The sequence below is a fragment of the Fukomys damarensis genome, unplaced genomic scaffold, assembly GCF_012274545.1.
Source record: "Fukomys damarensis isolate Sample0158 unplaced genomic scaffold, DMR_v1.0_HiC HiC_scaffold_14, whole genome shotgun sequence".
In the NCBI taxonomy this organism is placed as follows: Eukaryota; Metazoa; Chordata; class Mammalia; order Rodentia; family Bathyergidae; genus Fukomys; species Fukomys damarensis.
In genome coordinates this window covers 25,196,641-25,218,502 of record NW_022900926.1, presented here as the reverse complement: position 1 = coordinate 25,218,502, position 21,862 = coordinate 25,196,641, and the positions used below count along the sequence as shown (strand labels likewise).

At 39.9% G+C, this 21,862-nt stretch overlaps 1 protein-coding gene across 2 annotated transcripts in view; it reads left to right on the top strand.

Moving 5' to 3' along the window:
- Fndc1 (fibronectin type III domain containing 1) overlaps positions 1 to 17,306 on the top strand; it is a 73,642-nt gene extending 56,336 nt beyond the window's left edge. For both annotated transcript variants that reach the window (XM_033763281.1, XM_010625247.2), the window contains 7 exons: positions 830 to 1,060; positions 5,370 to 5,478; positions 11,395 to 11,474; positions 12,293 to 12,322; positions 13,064 to 13,225; positions 14,701 to 14,823; positions 16,584 to 17,306. In XM_033763281.1, the coding sequence (XP_033619172.1) occupies positions 830 to 1,060; positions 5,370 to 5,478; positions 11,395 to 11,474; positions 12,293 to 12,322; positions 13,064 to 13,225; positions 14,701 to 14,823; positions 16,584 to 16,699 (851 nt within the window). In that variant the 3' untranslated portion in view covers positions 16,700 to 17,306. The remainder of the gene's footprint in view (positions 1 to 829; positions 1,061 to 5,369; positions 5,479 to 11,394; positions 11,475 to 12,292; positions 12,323 to 13,063; positions 13,226 to 14,700; positions 14,824 to 16,583) is intronic.
- Positions 17,307 to 21,862: the final 4,556 nt, after the last annotated feature.

Genomic DNA, 21,862 nt, shown 5'->3' with positions numbered 1-21,862 from the left:
TTAGAAATTACTAGGCATTGTTATTGGAGAGCACTGAGAGTTTCCCATATATAAAACCTCAACCTCAATTTCTTGGCATTTCTAACTTCTTAAAGAGTGAGATGTAATAAAAAGAACCCTGGGCCTGAGGCAGAGTCTCCTGTTTGGTTCTTGCTTGTGGGCACATTCTCTCATTAGGAGGCTCTGCTGTAATTGGTACCTACCCATTTCCTATCTGATTCCAAGGCCCCTTATAGCCCTGGAGGTTAGATGTGTAGGAAGAGCTTCAGCATGTCCATAATGGGGGTTCCATAATTGTGAGTACCTATTAGACTGAGCAGTGATATTGTAGAAGGCTGCTCAGGCCTGGCTTTATGCATAGACATCCCAGAGGATTGTGGGGTTTGTGAAACTCTAGGAGAAGCCACCCAGGGCTGAGGGGTCAGGCTGTCTTCTTTGATAGGTGCATATATTTCTCTGGTCCCAAGATAGTCAGAGATATGAAATATAATGAAAGAATGCTAGTTGACTTTAGGGTGGGCCTGACTCACACTTTTGGGCATAGGAATGGTGGAATGCTACAGGCTCACATTGAACTACAGTCTGGGAGTCTTTCAAAATCATTTGAGGACACAGTCATTAATGTTGATAGGGAAATATAATCTTTTGCAACTACCCGATTGTAAAGTATGAACACATGGGTCTGTGAAGTAGAGGGAGAGTGTTTTTCAGTTTGGTGTCAGGACTGTTGGCTTGGGAGTCTGTTTGTCAGGAAAGGACTGAATGGTGGGTCTGACTCCAGGGAGCAGATGCTGTGTTTCTAATTGGGTATCTCTCTGTTCTTTTCCAGCTCCTTATGTTACATACCTGAGTAAGGATCCATTAGCCCCATGCTCTCTAACTGATGCCTTGTACCATTTCCAAGTGGAGAGCTTGGATGAAATCATTCCAAATGACTTGACAAAGAACGACCTGCCTCCTCAGCATGTCCCACGGAACATTACTGTGGTTGCTATGGAAGGCTGCCACTCATTTGTCATTGTAGACTGGGACAAAGCCACCCCTGGAGATGTGGTAACAGGTGTGTCCTATGCAGATTTTCAGTTCCCTTTAATCTGTAGATGGGAAATACAGACAGTTAAAGATGGATAGATGAATGGATGGATGTTAGATACATGGGTTGAATGGTGAATGCAGGTGTCTTTTCTCAATGAGATGAAATGTAGGCAGCAATGGAAGGTTCACTGGATATTGTAAAGAGCACTGGAATAAAGTCAGAAGTTTTGAATCCTAGTCCAAATAGGTTTGCATGATTTTGAACTAGCTACTTCATTTTCTTGAGTCTTGGTTTTCTCATATGAAAGTAATCCTGCCAGTGACCTGCTAGCCCAGAGAGTCATTTGTGAGATCAGATCCTACAGCAAGGATAATGAAGGAGCTTCTATTGAGCCATAACTCTGCCTCTTTCCCTGTTTTCCTGTGACTGGCTGCTTCCAAATTAGCTTGGGTGCTTCCCAGTTCCTTATGTGGGAATGGAAATCATGCAAAAATGCCCATGAATGTTGAGCCTTCATGCCTTGGCCTGTGAGATGTTCATAAGTACATGTGTGTCTGAGGTTAAGTCACTGAAATAAGTTCTAACGCAAAGAGAAATGATATTTTATTTGAATTATCCCTTCTTTTGCTAATGATTCTTTCTGGGCCTGTGAGCTCTATAGGAGGAAGGCATGTATGTATGGCTGTTTATGCATCTTGAGCTGGTGGGGATGGTATTGAGTATTGGATCTGAACATTGTCTATCACTATCATACTAGTGAAATTCATGTAATTCTAAATTTCTAATGTTTTTGCTGTAATCTCCAATATTGTCTTTTAAAATTAGAAAACATAACCAACAACAGCCAAAGAGTAATTTTCCTTAGAAAAGGGCACTTTGGAGTCCCAAATCCAGGAAAAAAGACAGAGGAAATAATGCTCCTGGACATTTTTTCAGGCATGGATTGAGGGGTGTGTATAGGATTAAGGATTTGAGTTTTTGTTGTGTCTAAAAGTTCTGCTTACCTCATGGTTTATACAGAGATCAATTTCTGTGAAGATTTCTGCATATTTTTTTTAAAAAGCAAATCAATGGAAGGAGGAAAGTTTATATCAAAATAGTCAGAAAATTCCTTTATTAATTGAATATGGTATTATGAATAACAATTTTAAAGGCAAGCAAGTAAGCACACAGAAAAAGAATGGAAAATCTGTACGTGTATGTATATATATATGTGTGTGTGTGTGTGTGTGTGTGTGTGTGTGTGTGTGTTTGCATTTATTTATCTTTTGAGACAGGATCTTGCTATGTATATTAAACTGGCTCTGAGCTCACTATCTAGGTCAGACTGGACTTGACCTCATGATGATCACCTTGTCTCAGCCTTCCGAGTGAGTGATGGGACTATAGACATGTGTACAAAATTTTATTTTTGAGCTCCTTAGCTTTTGACCTCTCGTGTAACAGATACTTATTTACACAAATGTGCCACTTCACTCTGAGCTTTGGTTTCTTCTCATCCTGGCTTCAAGCTAAAAGTGTTGGTCACATTAAAGGTATATCAAGAGGTATTGGAGCAAAGAGCAAGCCTTTTGAGACTCCCATCAAAATGTCTCTAGACTTGATTCAGATGCAATTTCTCAATTAACCTGTAGAAGGTGGGCGGATGAACCACTTTCCCATTAACTTTGCCATTGCTCATGCATTCCAAGTTCCCCAAAGCATCCAAGAGACTCCAGTGTCCTCACATTATTCACATACCCTACATCTAATCCAAAAATGGTGCCTCAGTGCCCCAATCATGAGTACTGACAGATGAAACATTTATGGGGATTTGAGTATTCCCAGTATTAAGTTTTGCCAGCTCTTTTCAGCCTAATTATGGTGGAACATTTCAATGCATGGTGTCTCTGAGTATAGAGAGATGGTAGTGAGAGCTCTTCATCAGTAAGTGAATTAAGCACTGTCTCTTCTCCATGCAGAAGAGAGAAACTAAGTAAATACACAGATACATCCCCAAACTAAATAGACATTACATGATACATGATGGGGACCCACTGCAGGGCATTTGAATTTGGTGGCAGTGTGAGCTTACACTACTGAGTTTTGTATGCCATTCCTTTTCTCACAAGCATCCAAGTCACAGTGTAACAAGGTGGCATCCAAACAATATGAAACCTCCTGCAACTGCTTGCTTTCTCAAATCGCTCCCCTTGAATCATGTGGTCTCTTTATTAGGCATGATTCTGTGGGAAATTAACAACATGATGACTTCAGTATCCCAGGACCAGCTTGTCAGTCAATCCACTGCAACTGGGTTTAGTAAGAACAACAGAGTAATCAGAAGTTACACTGTGCTTAGCAAATACATTAACAAAACCTGGAATCCTCAAAAACCAGATACGAAGATCAGCAGACATCAGAAGCATATAGGCAGCATGAAATTCTGATGGGAGCTAAAGGTCAAAGAATCTGAGCTATATCTACCCCTGTCAAAGCCGAATTTCCACGGCACAGACATAAGCCTCAGTGTACTACTGCCTGGGCCTTTGTATGCACAACACATGGGCAAGGATGTATTGTATGACTTCACTGTTGTCATAGGAGGAAGGATTTCTATAGAAAAAGTAGCACTTATATTAGTCAGCTTTCCATCACTATAACAAAATTCCTGAGATAATTAACTTATAAAGAGAAAAAGGTTATTTTGGCTTATGGATTTGGAATTTCCAGGCCAATATCAGATGGGCCTATTGCTTTTAGCAATTGCAAGGAGTTTATGGTAGAGTAAAGCTGCTCACCTTATGGCCAGAAAGCAAAAGGGGAAAGAGGAAGAGCCCAGGCCTTTTTCAGGGCACATCCCAATGACTTAGGGGCCCTTCACCTGGCTCCATTTCCCAAATGTTCTAACTTTTTCAGTGGTGCCAGCCTGGGAACCAAGTCTGTAAGACATGGACCTTTACATGGACCATTAAGGGACACTTATGCAAACTATAGTAGCCTTACTTCATGGGTTTGCACAAAGTATTTGTTGAAAAATATAGAAAAAGACTCTTTCCAGAAAGCACTGTGGGAAGGGTTTCAGAGCCAGATCCACCTGGCTCCTGGTGCCATTTTACCCATTTGTTAACTGTGGTGTGATGCTAGTTGTGTGTACCCATAGGCTACTAAATAAAACAAAGTTTATGTCTTAGATGCATTTGATGCTATTGATCTTCTTCTTCTTGACTTTCATGTCCTAATTCATGTCCATCGTGGTAGGTCAGCCTTTCTTACACACGATCTTGGAGGTCCATGTACTGTTCCTTCAGGGCACTGACCACAGCTGTACAATTCTGATTGTGCACCCTACTGCCTCTTGAATTCTTGTCCACCATTTTATTTGAAGGATTTAGTATAGGGACTGACAAAAAAAGTTGCATATTTTTAAATTAGTGAATGTGAACTTACCAAGGCATTTAACATACTTCTAAGACTCAGTTTATTCACATGTCAATACCTACAATATCTACAAACAAAAATCATAAGAATGAGTTTAAGTAGTTGAGGGTGCTCATCTGTAATCTGAGCACACTGGAGGCTGAAGCAGGAGGATCAAGAGTTTGAGCCCAGCCTGGGCAACTTAGTGACTTAGTGAGATCCTATATCAAAATATAAAAGTAGAAAGGGCTATGGATTTAGCTCAGTGAAAAGGTCTTGCGTTCAGACTTCAATACCTGTAAAAACAGAGAATGAATTTAAATAAAACTTAATTGAAAGAGCTTAACATAGTCTGTGACACCTAGGAAGTACTTGAAAAATGTTTCCTTTTGTGTACACAAAGGACACATTGAAATGTGGCACAGACTTCACTTTGTCTTCTTGAAGCTGTGCAGGTGTCGGGGGTTAAGGCCCACTCGGAGAAGTCTGTTCTAACAAATATGATAGAGGAGGCTGGATGATAGGAAGAAAAGCAGGCCACATCTACTTACCTAGCATTTACTGTCAACATTCTTTTTGTGTGAAGGGCAATTATATTATTTGTGTGGAGGTCTCTGTCTTTCTCTTCTGCTTGATTTTTCTCTATCTGGTCAAGAGTAGATGTGATTAGTTCCAAGGAGTTGAGGAAGGCTGGAGAATGAAGGAGAGACAGAGAATGAAGAGGTAGGGAGCCAGGTGGTCATCAGGAAGTGTTATGATTTTGTTGCATCCATCTGGATTGACGAGAAGGCACTAAGGTTTCATCCCATCCTGTCTCCTCTCACTCCAGAAATTCTCCCATTGAGCTGCCTGTGTGTGTTGCCTTATCCCAGTCACACCTCTGTCTGATTGGTTGCTGGATGTTCATTGGGTTCCTTCCTATTCCTATTTCCAGGCTACCTGGTCTACAGTGCATCTTATGAAGACTTTATCAGGAACAAGTGGTCCACTCAAGCTTCATCAGTAACACATTTGCCTATTGAGAACCTGAAGCCAAACACACGGTATGATACGTCAGTTATTTAGAAACAAACAACAACAAAAAAAATGAGATCTATTTGTGTGGTCATAGATACCCTTTGGTTGAAAATGACTGAAACACATTTTTGTAGAATATCATTGAATAATATCCAAGTGTCACATTTTTTCTTTTATTGAGTTTATTGGTATATTTTAGGTATACAGTGCAGTTACATTCATTATTGGGATCTTGTATCTTTCTTTACATGATAGGTGGTCTTGGTTATCACTTTTTCTCCTTGTCCCTGCCCTCCCTTCATCCCCTCTTCCCCTACCCACTTACAAACACTTTATTTCCATTTTTTCATTTTCTCATATTTTTTCCCTTATTACCTTTCCCCTACCCATCCCACTTTCCCTACACCTTTAGCCATTTTCTTCCCATTTTACAATGTCGGTTATCTCATTAGGATCTTATGTACTATTACAGTTTAATCACACCAGAGAAACTATTTGGTATTTACACATGCATGACTTATTTATTTCACTTAGGAGTATACCCTCAATATGTATCCATTTTCCTATGAATGACTCTAATTTTGCATTCTTTATGGCTGAGTAGTATTCCATTTTATAGAAAAACCACACCTTCTTTAACTAATCTCCAAGTGATGGGCAGATGGGCTGTTTCCAAGTTTTAGCTATTACAAACTGTGCTGCTATAAACATAGATACACATATATCACTGTGATATGATTCTTATAATTCTTTAGGAAAGATACCCAGCAGAGTGATGGCTGGGTCAAATGGAACCTCTAGTCCCAGCTCTTTGAGGTGTCTCCGTATTGATTTCCATATTGCTTGTACCAGTCTGCACTCCCACCAACAATGGAGAAGGGTTCCTTTCTCCCCTCAACCCCACCAACATTGATTTTTTGCCTAGATGATCTATCTATTTGTGAATGTGGGATATTTAGATCCTCCACTAAAATTGTATTAGTGCTTATTTGGTTTTTCATGTTTCTTAATATTTGTTTATATAGTTGGGGGCATTAATATTTGGTGCATATATGTTTATGATTGTCATCTCTTCCTCTTGAATTGTTCCCTTTACAAGGATGTAGTGGCCTTCTTTGTCTGTCTTAATGAGTTTTGGTTTGAAATTTACTTTGTCTGCGAATAAGATTGCTACCCCTGCTTTTTTCTGTGCTCCTGTCATGTGGAGAATTGTTTCCCTTCCTTTCACTTTCAGTCTATGGGCTTCTTTTTGCAGTAGTTATGTTTCTTGTATACAACATATTGTATCTGCCAGTCTGTTTCTCTTGATTGGTGAATTGAGGCCATTGACATTAATGCTTATAACTGATATGTACTGACTTATTATTGTCAAGTTATTGTCCTTTTGTTGAATCTTTTTAATTTTTGCCCTCTCCTTTTAGTTTCTTGCCTTGCCTATTTGATTTGGTCTCTTGGGCCTCATGGTGTTGTGACCTTCATTGTCTTTTTCTAGGATATTGTTTAGAATTCCTTGTAGTGTTGGTTTGGTGTTCATGAAGTTTCTGAGGCATTCATCGTCATGGAAATATCTTATTTCCTCATCCATTTTGAAAGATAGTTTTACAGGATACATCAGTCTAGGCTGGGGGTTGTTTTCTTTTAGGATTTGAAATTCTTCACTCCAGGCTCTCCTTGACCTGAGGGTTTGTGTTGAAAAGTCTGCTGTGATTATGATGGGCTTTCCTTTGCATGTGATCTGTTTCTTTTCTCTTACTTCTTGTAGTATTTTTTTTCTTCTCTTGGGTTTCTGAGACCTTGATTGTTATATGGTCACATGTTTTGCTTAGGAGGAATTACTATATACACTGCAATTTGTAGGGTATTATATCTCTATTTCATCACCTATTTTCCTAAATACTGCCTACTATTAGGAAAAGAAAAGTCCTGGTTGTTGAAAGGAAGTCGATCTAGTTTTAGTCACCAATGCATTGGTATGAAGCAACATAATCTTCATTAGTGGAGTGGCAATTACTAAACATTTCAATTAACTGGTACTCAAACTCTCTGGAAAAAATCCTAATCTAAAGCCTTTTCCAACTTCTGTGGTGTAAGCACTCCCACTATGGCCAACATCAAGCTATCAGTGGCATGCAGAATCCCCATATAGATCATGGTTGCCTCTCACAGGCTCCTACAGATGGCTGCACCACTGCTGTGCTTGCTTGGCAAAGAGCTCAGTGGCATGAAGGTAGACCTGAAGTTTCTCGTTTCTTCCCAGAGGAGAACTTGGTGAAGGTTGGAATGAAACACTCATTAAACAGACATGTGCTTGAGAGGATGGGATCAGGAGAATAGCCCAGGGCTTCTCAATAAGCAGAGACGTCTCTTTGAGACATTTTAATGTACCATTTGGGCTCACTTGAACCAAACTTTCATAAACTTATGAATTTAAAGATCTGGCAAATGAAAAACTGGTAGTAAAACATGAAACCAAGAAAGCATTTTTCCTTGTTTTCCCTGATAGTAATGATAAATTGATCAGCCAGAGGAAAATAAATGACAAAAATTAGAGACAATGATAGTGATTAGGGCAGCAACAGTGCTTTTAGAGCACAGCCACCAAATCAAAAAGCTGAAAGGCACTATCCAGATGTTTTGTCACGTAACCATTGCTGTAGTACTTGAATTGCAATCTCTGACCCCTTCCCCCAAGCTCAAGGCTGTCTCCACAATTTCTGCTGCCATAGTCAATTCACTTTTAAATAATGTTAGGAGATGGTTGTGTAGGATGACAACTCACTCACTCTTGAGATAGTCACTTGTTCCACAATTCATCCAATACAGTCTTCTTGAATGCTTACTCTGGGCTGGGTGCCATATCAAGAACACAGAGTTTAGGGTGTGGGGGTGAAATGCTCCTAGCTCTCATAGACTCTACAGTCTTGTTCTCATAGAGTATACTGGTAGGAGAGACAGAATTATTTATTTCTTGTTTTGGGACAGGGTCTTGCTATATAGCTTAGATTAGCATTGACCTCACCATGTAGTTTAGACTTGCCTCAAACTTGTGGTGATCCTCCTGCCTCATCCTCTCAAATGCTGGGATTACAGGTGTGCGCCACCACATCTAGGATGACAGAATTAAAAAAAAAAGACAACATAAATACAAACTTCTTCCCCTGATTAGTGTCACGAGGGAGAAGTACACCTCCTAGGAAGGTATAGAATAGGGGAGTTCCCCCCCAACAACCTGAGGGCAGAGGAGGTGACTTCCTGCTGAAGTCAATCTAAACATACAAGCAGAAGTTAAGCTGGAGAAAGGCCAGTGGGATGAGGCAAAATTGCTCCTGGCAGATGATTTCCCTAAGCATGAGTGTTCTGGGAAGCACAGGGGACTGAAAGGGAGACTGGATGGATGGCGGGGCCTCTACCCTCTTCAGGCTCTTCTCCATCCTCTCAGGATGTACCCTCATTTGATTTTGGGGATGAGGGCAGACTAGGATGTAGCACACTTGGCTTTCCAACTCAGATGTCCTCAAAACCCACCGAGCAGTGCCTACATTTCACAACCAGGACAGTGTGACTATGATGTGAGGACACTCATTTTTTCTGAGTTACTCAAATTCAGAGTGACTCTGTGGTGTCACATCTGCTGAGGCAGTGTCTCCTGTGCCATCCCAGCCTTCCAGGCTCTGAGGAACCAGCCTCAGAGTTGGCCCAGGGCATGGGAAGTCAGTCTGCACAAAAGAGCCAGAGCCTAACATTCAGCCTTGGTTGTTAATAAATGGATTTTGTTTTTGACTTGAATTGAGCATGAGCTAACTTATTCACCAACTTCAGCCTTAGTCAGTCTCTGGAGTCCACAAGTTTTCAGTCCATTCTTACTGCAACAAAATTTGTCACCACTAAGGCTACTGAAAGCTGCTGCCAAAAGCTTTTGTAAGAAGGTGAGTCCTGGACTGCCGTTGTTGCTTGGATGAGGCAGAGACATATATTAATTGATAGGAAAAGTACAATGTGGTTTTTGAAAGTGGGAATTTTACTCTTTCATAATTTCATGTTTTTTAGCTCAACATATTTAAATTTACTTGGACAGAGTGAACAATGTTCACATGGAAATAAGTCTGTAGATTTAGCACGTGGGGACTTTCTGGAGGACTAGAATCTTGTAGTGTCAAGAGGGAAGGTGGATTTGGAGAATACTTAGGTTTACGTTGTAAAACAGAATAGATACAAATAAATCTGTCTGAATGGCACCTCTCAGCCAGCTGGTCATCCTTCAAGGGTGCTTACTCTGTGGAGTTGGGAACAGTTTTAGGACAATCCCAGCAAGGTCTTGTTCAGTAGAAATGTTGATGTTGCCTCAGAATACAGGCCTTTCCTTATGCTTTAATTTCTTTTTAAGAAAAAAACAGTATCTGTAAAATTCGACCACCATCATTGATGCATGCCAAATCCTCTGCTTGCAGTGCCTGTGGAGCTTTGCCTTAAATCCCTCCACAACCACTGAATAAAAGTGTGCATAATTGGGGAAACACGCCCTGCTGACTGAATTGCGATTTGGAAACACATATGTTCTTAATCATGCATATCTTTTTTAAAGAACTAAAGTTAAAAAAATACTCCTAAATTAGATGTGAATAACTTAAGAAGACCAGTCTTACCAAATGGATTTTCTTTGCTTAATCAAACCCACAGGAAAATATCTCTGTGCACTTTCAGGCCAGGGGCAGCCTCAGTGGTCATCCCTGTTGGCAGGGATGCATTCATGCAATGGGTGGAACCCTTCATCCTCTGCATGTAAAAAACCACACCTTTAAAAGCTTTAGTTCATCTTAAATTAGTACATGTAAGTTTTGTGATTGACTGACTTAATCAAATAAAGAATTTCTAAACATTTAAGTGCAACATTTTTGCTGGCCAAAGCCACAGAAAAAGACACTGAAAAATGCAGAGAATCACCACTCACAGGGATGTTTTACCCTGTCTTTTCCAATATGTGGTGAAGACCCAGGAAAGCCAGATGATAGCTGGAACTTTGGAGGTAAGGAAATCACAAAGTTTGAGACAGATATAGTGGCTCACAACCTTAGTGCTGTCTCCATACTTCTGTAACTTCTGCTTTTTATCTCCACCCCAGAGAGTAAAAAGTGAGATATTTGGGGCATAGTCTCCCTCTGAATGAGCTAGCAGATACAGCAGTGGACTTTCTAGCATACTCACTGTTCCAAAACAGTTTAATCCTATAGCAAATACTTTCTTTCTTTACAGACCATTTCTACTTTTTCTTCCAAGACTCAGTTCTCTTGTCTTGAGAAGCAGAAGTTCATAACTCAGTGACTTGTAGGACATCCATTTATGGATCTAGAGCCAGCCACAGCACTTATCATGGGCCCAAGACATCACTGTCTTGTTAGTTTTGCTAAAGAGGCCCATGTCTGGCCTGGTGGTGCACCCTCCGCCTGCCATTCGTGAGTTGCATTATGGTTGGACACTACGTCCTGCTTCTCTATATGAACTCTAGTGATGAGAATTAAGTTAACATTTCAGTTCTACTCTGCATGTTTTGTTGCGCCAACCTCTTCTTCTTGCCTGAGGAGCTCAGGGATCTGAGTCTTAAGCTGGAAAAGAGCAGATTTCCTTAGGGATGAACTGGGAAAATTCCTCTGAAGTGGTGAGCACATGTTCTTCTAGGGAACATGTACTCTCTGAGCCACCTGTGTGTCTCATGTGTTTGTTCTATTCCCATTGGCCATGTGTCTATGCTATGTTAATTGGACTATTTCAAAAAGTTATTAAAGCTAGAAAGTTTAGAAAAATATGAAGATCATTAGTGATATGAGCATTTATAAATAATGTGTCTCCAAGTCTGCCACTCAGTTGGTGCTCTGGAATATTTCTCATTATACAGAAAGTCACATGATTTTTTTTTTCTTTTAAAAGATGCTTTCTTCCAATTTCAGGTATTACTTTAAAGTTCAAGCCAAAAACCCTCATGGCTATGGACCTATCAGCTCTTCAGTTTCATTTGTTACAGAATCAGGTAACTTCACATTCGTCTTTGTTTTATTTTTCTTAAAACTGAAATAAATAATCTAGGATAATGACTATAATAGGGCAAAAGTTAAAGTAGCAAAATCCTTACATTTCTATTTGATGTGTTTGTGTTGAATGTCTCTTTCTAAAATAAACAGAAATTCTTTTTTTTTTCAGCTTTAATTGAGTTTATTGGTACATTTTAGGGATACAGTACAGTTACATTCATTGTTGGGATCTTGTACCTCTACATGACAAGTCTTGATTCTCATTTTTCCCCTTACCCCTGCCCTCCCTTCAACCCCTCCTCCCCTCCCCATCTACAAACACTTTATTTCCATCTTTTCATTCTCTCACATTTTTTTCTTTTCCCTTATTACCCTTCCCCTACCCATCCCACCTTCCCTACACCTTTAGCTCTTTTCTTCCCATTTCTAAATGTCAGTAATCTTATTAGTATCTTATGTATTATTGCAGATTATTCACACCAGAGAAACTATTCGGTATTTACTCATGTGTGACTTATTTATTTCACTTAGCAGTATATCTTCAATATGTATCCATTTTCCTATGAATGAATCTATTTTCTCTTTCTTTATGGCTGAGTAATATTCCATTTTATAGAAAAACCACATCTTCTTTATCCAGTTTCCAATGGATGGGCAAATGAGCTGTTTCCAAGATTTAGCTATTACAAACTGCCGCTATAAACATAGGTGCACATATGTCACTGTGATATGATTATTTTAATTCTTTTGGAAAGATACTCAGGCTCTAGAAAAATTCAAAACAGAAATAATTTCCTATTTCTTTTTTATTCTACAGACAATCCTCTCCTTATTGTGAGGCCTCCAGGTATGTTTCTCTTCTTCAGGTCTCGACAGGACACTTTGATTATCAAAATCAATATGGAATATGAGATTGCTGTGATTAGTCACAAGTAGAAATGCTAGACCAGTTTTGACTTTTCATAATATTTTGACAATTTATGCTCATCTTCCATCTTAATCTATAGAAAAAATGACCTGGGAATTTTTAAATAAGCCTATAGCAGTCAATATCTATGAAAAAGCATGATGGGGTAACTAAGTATTGTGAATAGATACTTTATTTACACAACCACGGAGAACATCTTAGATTCCTGGAAAGATAACAATATGCATTAAGTATACAGTGAAGTTTTACTTTTTCCCCCCATACAAACTGAGAAATCTCTATTGTTTAAGATTAAGGCTGGATTTAGGCGGGGCAAGAGGAGAAGGAGTCTTTACTGAGGGATAGGGATCTTAGGAATAGGAATCTTTTGCCATTGTAGCTGATTTGCCCTGAAGTGTCAAGCTGTCTTTAACTTGGGGAACCCTTTATTGAAATACAAATACCTTTAGTAAGTATGCTCGCATAAAAGGAGCCCACCCTCAGTTGCTCTTTAGTACTGAAAAAGAAGAGGGGAGATAAAGGGGCTTCTCACTGGGGATGGGAAAAGGAGGCCCTGCAGGAAGGGAAGGGGAAAATGAGTAAGACCAGTTTTGGATACTTTGTGCAAGAATAAACACTATGAGCTACTGTCACTTAGAGGATGTGCTTTGTGTCTTCAAGGAGGTGAGCCCATCTGGATCCCATTTGCTTTCAAATACGACCCAGGATACACAGACTGCCACGGCCGGCAGTACGTGAAGCGGACGTGGTATAAAAAGTTTGTTGGAGTCGTTCTTTGTAATTCACTGAGGTACAAAATCTACCTCAGTGACAACCTGAAAGGTAGGTCTTTGGGGATGGTTGGCTATGGTAGGTATGGAACATTTTGATCTTGCAGGAGCTAACTTAACACAGTCGGTACCTCAGAATGTACCCAAGGCTTGATGTTATGACTCCCTCTTGCTGAAATAAGAAGCAGTTGGTAGGCTTTGAAGTTACTAGTTTTTACCTTGTCACTCAAAGATGTGGCTTTAAAACTCAACTATACTTTAGGAATGAAGCCCAAAGTTCTGCTAGGTATGTACAAACCTATTTTCTTTGCTATCGATTCAAAATAAGTATAAGATGGAAGGATTGAACAGTCTACGCTATAACCCACAACTTCACAGATATAAAATTAAATGATAAAACATATTTCAGCAGTGCTGTTTGTTGTGTGTCAGAAGAAAAGTCACATTGAGAGTACAATAAAGAGTGATTAGCATACCTCGAGCTACTAATACTTTGAAATGCCATTTCTACTCAGCTGGCTTTGGCTCACCCACCTACACCAATTTTTTTCTTTTAATTTAAAACCTCACATAGCTTTTAATTCTTTAAATGTTTTGTAAATAGTATTTTGTAAATAAATATTTTAGGCTTTCACTCATATCATTCAGTGGATCTAAGTTTTATCACTGGTTAGTTTTTTACTTTTCTTTCTCTTACTAGCTAGGATCATTTAAAAATAGTGTCAGCCAGGCATGGTGGCACATGCCTGTAATTCCAGCCCTTGAGAGGCTGAAGTAGGAGGATCATTTTGAGCTTGAGATATGTCTGGACTACATAATTAGTTCAAAGCCAGCATGAAGCACATAGTAAGACCCTGTCTCAAATAAAAAAAGAGAAATAAATAAAGGAAGGAAGAAAGAAAGTAAAAACAGTGTGCAAACAAAATATCTCCCTGCTTCATCCTCATCCCCCTTTCTGGCAATTTCCATGTTTCTGCTTTTCCTCAAAATCACTGCATGTTTTTGTTTCTCTGTTCTTTCCTTTCTCTTCCACTCTTTCCTCCCATTCTTCAGAACTGCTAGGAGAGGTTGCACATCTCTGGTATCCCAGGGAGGAGACACGACTTTGCCCTATTATGCTGCTGTGGTTCAGGACCACGGACAGCGCACGGAAACAGACCCTTCTATTTACACAGACCTTCCTGCATTTCATAATTATTGCACAATTTATTCTTTATCATAGTTTTCTTCATTCTATTTCTTAACTGAGGCATTAAAAAGTTCAATCATTTATAGGCTAAAACTGCCTATTTTGTTTATACTTTCTAACTTCTGAACATTTGTTAAGTATTTGGCATTCATGATCTTGCTGAGTCCTTACAATGCTTATTGAAGTTATTGCCATTGTCACCACTTTCAGACATGAAAGAATGTAACACACAGTTTAAGTAATGCACCCAATTCACGTTCTTTAAAGCTTGTTCCAACTCATAAGCCAGCTGCAACAGTCTTTGACATAACACTGACCCATTACATTCCTTTATGCAGATACATTCTACAGCATTGGAGACAGCTGGGGGAGAGGTGAAGACCATTGCCAATTTGTGGATTCACATCTTGATGGACGAACAGGGCCTCAGTCTTATATAGAAGGCCTCCCTAAGATTCAAGGTAATATGACCAATGCCTGCTATATTGTGCTGGGCAAGGGGCGTGGGAGAGGAATATGTAAGAAGAAAATTCATTGCTGCTCTGCCTTTGGTTTATGATTTGAAGACAGATGTTGGGAATACTTTGGTTGATGAAAATATAAATAAGAAATCAAAGAATCAAAATACTCCATCATATGCTGGATTTGGGTGATCCTTGAGGAGTTTGGGGTACAAAGGAATGTGTAAGATCTCTGTCCCCAGGAACATTCCTTGTAACTGGGAAGAGAAAACAAATATGTGAAAAGATAATTAAAAGCAAAAACATTAACATATAGATAATGACATATTGTGATTTATGATCATCCTGTGGCAGATAATTGTGTATGTTACCATCATTTTAGGAAGGAGGCAGCTACTTGGGGCTGTCAGGTATCTGGAGGAGAGGCAGAGTCTAGACTGAGTCCTAAAGACTGGCTGAATGTGCAGAACAGAGGGCCTCCCTTGGCTGGTATGAGTATAAGGATAGAAGAGGCAAAGATGAATGTGTAAACCTACTCACTAGGAAAGGCTTCAGAGATAGTGTACCATATCTGATGATGATATTATAAAGTGAGGGCACTGACATTTAGGGTCAGCAACTAGAAATACATTGCTAACTGTCTAAATCCTCTAAGTAAACAAGTAAACAGAATTATGGAAATCCAGCACCTTTTCATTTAAGCACTCAACTCTTATTAATGTGGCATTTTGAGGACATGAGATGTGTTGGTATACCAAGTTTCTTATTTTGGAAAAAAATATTGTAGGCTAGTTCATGAATTAGTCATTTGAAAGAATTAAAACACATAAAACAATAAAACGAGTGTATCAAAGCTCTCTGATCTAGATAAACAGACCAGTAGGATTTATCTATCGAGAATTAATTTAAGGAGTTGGCTCATGTCACTGTGGAGGACAGCAGCATTGAAAATCTGCAGAGTAAGGAGGCAGGCTGGAGGCTCAGGGAAGAGCTGGTATTACAGTTCAAATCTGAAGGTTACTGGAGTCAGAATTCTCTATACTTTTTAGGGTTAGGTGTATTAAGTATTTTTCTTTTAAAACTTTGAACTGGTTGGATGAAGCTCATCCATGTTGTAAAGGGATTAATGTACTTTCCTCACTCTGCTGTTGGAAATTTTACTCTTATCTAAAAATACTGTAATGATTAACCAGTATTCTGACTGTCAGAGTAGCAAGTAGCCATTTATTTGGCAGGAATAAACAAATCCAAGAGTGAGAGTGATTGCTAAATCTCTCAAAATTTTGAGGAGGTTGGAGCATCCCTTCTACTCCAAAAGAGAAGTGACCAGAAGTTCTATGGGATTCTGTCCTTCAAGAGATTTCCTTGAAAGGTGTGAGTGTCTGCCCCAAATTCTATGTATTAAAACATGGAGTTTTGAGGTTTGGCAAGTTGCAGGCCCTAAACTCAGTGAGGGCCAGGTGGGAATCTTGTTTGGTGTTGTTTACCCGGATCAGGGTCTGTCCCCTGTGAGGGCTTCTCGTGATTGGCTGAAATTATCTTCTTTTGTAGGGAGAGAGAAAAAGAGGGACTGAATTCTCCCCACATATCATGATTGTGTAAATTTCACAAAAAAGGCTGTGTTTCTTCAGAAGTAGCACTTTCATAAGAACAGTTTACATAAGGTTTCTGTCTAAAGGAAGATTTTAAGGAGAAGTTTTCCTGTTGGCTCAGGAGACTTTGATGCATCTTCTTCCCCTTTTTTCTCATCACCTTCCCAGGTTACTACCGTCAGTATCGCCAGGAGCCTGTCAGCTTTGGCCACATCGGCTTTGGCACCCCATACTACTATGTGGGCTGGTACGAGTGTGGGGTCTCCATCCCAGGAAAGTGGTGACCACAGGAACAACCTGCACTGCAAGTTTGTCTGCTCAGCCTCATCTGCTCACTCGCACTAGGGGGATGCGAACAGGAGAAAAACAGCGTCCCAAGCCCCACTGCACCTGAGTGTCAGGAAGGCCACACAATAGACATTGGACATTGTGGTCATCTTCAGTCTGGAGCCCAGTCCCGTTTTTGACCTGGAATATGAACAGAGGGGAATGCAGTTTTGCTGAAACTTCAGTTTTTCACATTCTTTTTATTAGCACATCCCAGGGACATCAGAAACCGTAGCTGATCCAGTATGATTTCCAGACTCTTAAGGCAAAAAATTCAGACACTCCAGAATCTCCAGGGAACAGTATAAGCATGCATAAGCATGCTTGCTTCATAGAATGCTTTCATTTCTCTCATTTTCAACTCCCCCCAAACCAGTGGAATTTAAGCTTCAAATCTTTGTATGCAGAACTGAATAAAAAACACCGCCCAAGGAAATATACCTTACTTGAGATTTATTCTACGGACTCACACACTGCTAGACTAAATGCATAGAATCTTATTTGTAAATTCTCAATTTTGATATATATATGTATATATGCGTATGCATATCCACACTTGTCTGCAAGAACATTGATTAAAATGCTAAATTTGTACTTGTTCACTAGATAAATGTGTGCTTTACTTTTTGGACAAGGGCACTATTTACTTTCTTCTTTTAGATGTGTCCTGGGCATAGGTCCTCTGCAGAATGTAGTGTCAGAAGAAAGGTGTGGACTCTTCCCGTGGGTGCTGCTGGGCTCTGGTGATGGTGGGGAGGCAAAATACTGTCTGTGAATAGCTATGCTCTTTATTTCCCTAAAACAAATGCTTTCCTCCCAAGGAGGCTGTCTTTCCATTTCTATGGGAAAATGTCTTCCATGCCTCTATCAGGATCTATCTTGTATGCTTCCAGATGGAATAAGATTTTAGGTCTCAAGTGATATTCACAGTTTTTTGTTTTTAAAAATTCTTTTTCCTATTTGTTCCTTTCTCTGCATCTACTCCTTGAAACAGAAGCACCTTCTCTCTCTTGAGTGTAGCGCTAGAGTTTATTTAGGCACTTTGATCTAATTGTTTTTGAAACATGCTGCTTTTTACCTGTATGTGGCTCACCCAAGTCCCTCTGGCAGCTCCATGGAATGAAGGGTTTGTGCTCTTGCATCAATGTATAAGTGTTGGAGAAGCAGTGGTGGAGATAGACTGGAGGCAGACATTGTTCTGGGGCCTCTGGGCTGCATCCAGGGTAAACCATTGGGCAGCAGAGCACAGTCCTGGAATCTGGAATTGAATATTTTCAGTGCCAGCACTGCACTGAGGTGAAACCTCATATCTGGTAGTTTTTATGGTGAAATTTACAAGGAAACAAAATTTCAGGGTCTTTGTCATGGGTCTGTGATGTTGGGCATTCTCAAATTCTTCCATCCCCTTTTTATAGTAAACAGCAGAGAGAAAATGCAAGCATTTTGGCAGCTTGGGAAAATACTAGAATTCATTAGAAATATATCATGTGTTTACTCACATTTTATTTTGACAGATAGGTAGAAATCTTTAAATGGTTTTAGGGGCTCTTATATATGAAAGGAAGATTATTAAAGAAAGAGAGAGCTTATTTTTCAGGCTGATGAACATTCTAATGTGCAGCACGATGCCAAGACAAAAATAAGACCTTCAAATATAATTGAATTTGTCTAATAAGCACATAGCTTGATTCCTTTACTCCCTCCTAATCACTAGCTCCAAATGTCTGTCTGCTGTCAGCACCTACTAGTCTGCTATTGAGACCTCAGAATGAGGCCTTAATGGAAGAAATCATTGATGATTATACATTTCCTAAAAATGTTTCTTTGGATATAAATAATTCATTTGAATCCCAAGAGGAAAGCCTTGTTCTGTTCTATATGGTCTCCTTTGGAAGAAGTGGATATTGGAACTCAATGTAAGAATTAGTAGCTGACCTCTCCAGTGTGATTCACACCTTTCAAGGGCTCCTGCCTTTTCAAAGGACTTCTGTCCTCATTTCAGAGAAGCAGAAAGATTGAGTGGGCACTCACAAAGATTCTTGAGCCCTGCCTGAAATCTTAAGGTGGTATGCAATTATGTGAACTTCTATTGAAAGTAAACATTTGGATTTTAGATGAAACACTACAACCTTCAGATAATAAAGCAGCTACAACAAAACAAAACCAACCACCTAAACAAACACAAAAGGAATTTAAGCGTAGGTAGTGGATTCAGGCTCTCTACAGAACCCTAACCAGTAGGACAGATGAGTAGATGGATATAGGTAGATAGATGATAGATAGATAAACAGATGATAGATATACAGGAGGGGAGTTTTTAGGGGAACTGTTTTGCATGATTGAGGGGGATAAAGTATGTCCTGAGACTGGCCTTTCTGCAAGCTGAGCCCCCGGGATGTCAGCAGCATGCTTCCCTCTGTTTTTCTTGTGTCTCAGTCTCCAGTTGATTGGACTGTGCCCACCCACATTGAGGGCCGATCTCCCCTGCTCTGTTCACCAACTCACACCAACATCCTCTGGAAAGACCCTCACAAACAACCTCAGAAGTAAGGCTTTACCAGTTCTCTAGGTAGTGCTTAGTTTAGTCAGATTGCCAGCTAAAATTAACCATCACAGGTAGCAGCAGCCCCTTCAAATTAGGTTGCGCAGCATGTGAAACGAGTCAGCAGTGGTTGCACCAAATTTCAAGAACTGCACTTTCTGGATGCCTCACTTTAGGAAGGTCATTGGAAGTGTGAGAACAATTTCATTCCAGATTAGGATGATTTTGATGGGAAGGTTTACCTGAAGAAAGAGAGCTTCTCTTCCTCACAGAGCTTAGGAGGAGGGAGAGAACTTGCCAACTCTAACAGACACACCTGGGAATTACAGGAAAAGAAGAAATCTGACTCACGTGATAAAGGGTTTTAGAAGAGTCCAACAATCAAATTATCGTCATTGGAAAATGGTAGGAGAGTTCCGACTCTGAGAAACTTTTAATATAGCTGGGAATGTCTTAAATTGCAGCTACGGCCTTTATGGCCTGTGAGCCCAGAATGGTTCCTACATATTTAAAGTGTTATAAATATTGTGAACAGGACAGAGTAAAACAAATAGTGAAGGACAGGAACTGTGTGTGGATTGTAAAATCTAAATTATTTACTATGTGGTCCTTTGAGAAAAGTTTGCATAGCCATGGACTTGAGTTTTCTTGAGATTTAAAAGAAGCTTAAACAAAGTCCTCCTTAAACACTAGCACACACATTTTTTCCTCTTACTTAAATTATATTTATTTTCTGACCATGCATCTCCTTGAGTCTAAAACTTGAATTCTGCATTCTATGGTTGAAGCCTGGGTCCCCAAGCTTCTTGCTTGGGGAATCCTTTGCTCGTGCTGTGATCACAGGGAATATTACACTCTAGGCAGCTTTATGCATATTTAATATAACCATTTAGCTAAAACATAATTTCCAGCCAGCCTTTACCAGATGAGTTTTGACTTATTTTTTTTCCTTTGACCTATTGAAGCTATGTATCTGAGTCAGTTTGGGAGGGTGGGAAATTTGAGAATCTGAGCAGAAATGTGGTTAGGATGGGTTTGTCTTTTTCAGCATAGAAAGCAGTTCATAGTCATTATGCATAATTATAGAACAAGTCCTCTGTTAGATTCAGTCCATGTATCTATAACTTCCTACACCTTAAAATTTTCTTCAAGAGCTAAAAAGTGGGTTGATGAAGTAAAATATCTTTCCAAGAATTCCTATACCCCAATTCTAGATCATGCCCCTATCTTATGCTATGCCCCAGTCCTAGACCGTGCTCCAATCCTAAATTAGGACAGGCTCAGCAAATCATATGAAAGCCCACAGGTCACTTGTCAGGAAGGATAGATAAGTGAGTCAAGGATACATGCAGGGCTAGAGCTGCCATCTCAGGACAGGAGGTACCATCCAGGAATGCTGCTTGGCCTCCTGGGGCTTTCTTTCCTCTTCTACCGGTCTAGTCCCTTTTCCCACTCTGATTGTCCTCCCTAATATGGTGTTTCTATGGGAAAATAAGGCCCAAATGACCAGCAATCCCTGGTCTACTGTGTGCACCTGCTCTGCCTGTGAGACTGGAGAGTCAGTTCTCTCAACCAACTGTCCAAGTCTCTTTGAGCCAGACCTAGAGATTTTGGATGAGGCTGTAATTGGGTATCTTGGGTCTAATTGGCTGCTGCTATGTGGAACTGTCCTGTGCTGTATAAACTGGCTGTCCAGACCTGCCCGGTGAGCAGGAGATGAGGACTGGTATGTCCAGGAGATATACACAGGCAAATGAGAAAGGAAATGATAAGAAAACAAGCCATATAATTAATGAGAGATGATTTTTAAATGACATAACTTTAGATATATTGAAAGTTTCATGCTTCAATAAGAGCTCAAGTGTTTCTATCCTATTAGAGTAGCTTGCTTTCTCAAGTGAAAAATTTGATAAGCATACCCATATCCATGAGGAAATTATGGGCTAGACTAACTCTACTAAATCTGCATTTTGAAAGAAAAAAAATACATGCCTTTCTTGTATTCTTGAGATGCTCCCAAAGAAAATTATTCTTTTTGAATAGAAATAGATAATGAAATCCACAAAGTTTTCTACAGCACCCTGTTACCAGGTCAACTATGAAATAAATAACCAGTTTTAGAACACAATTCCTAGAAAGGATGCAATGGATTAGCTAGAGATGGAAAGACTTGAAAGCTCCAGCCAATAATTGGCCCTAAGGACTCACAGCTGGGAGATAGGATGTCAGGAGATTAGTTGGGGTTAAGCTTTCCTGGGATCTCTGAGGTGCCTGGCTGACTCTGTAAATCCCATAGCCTCCAAGGACCTGAATTGTCTTCCCTCTCATCCCAACACACACTCACATCCACAAATCCTTTCTTGTGCCCCTTCCTTTTGGCACAGAGCCCAGCACAGAGTCAGCAGATATGTCATTTGAGTCAGCCTGTGTGTCTGAGACAGAGAGGAACTGAAAAGACCAAATTTTTGCCCTGAGATTCTCAGTGGAGCAGAATGTGTCAGCCCTTCTCCAATTTCTATTGCTCTTCTGTTCTGCAAACTGTCCCCATGTTCCTCAGAGCTGTTCCCTGCCACCTTCA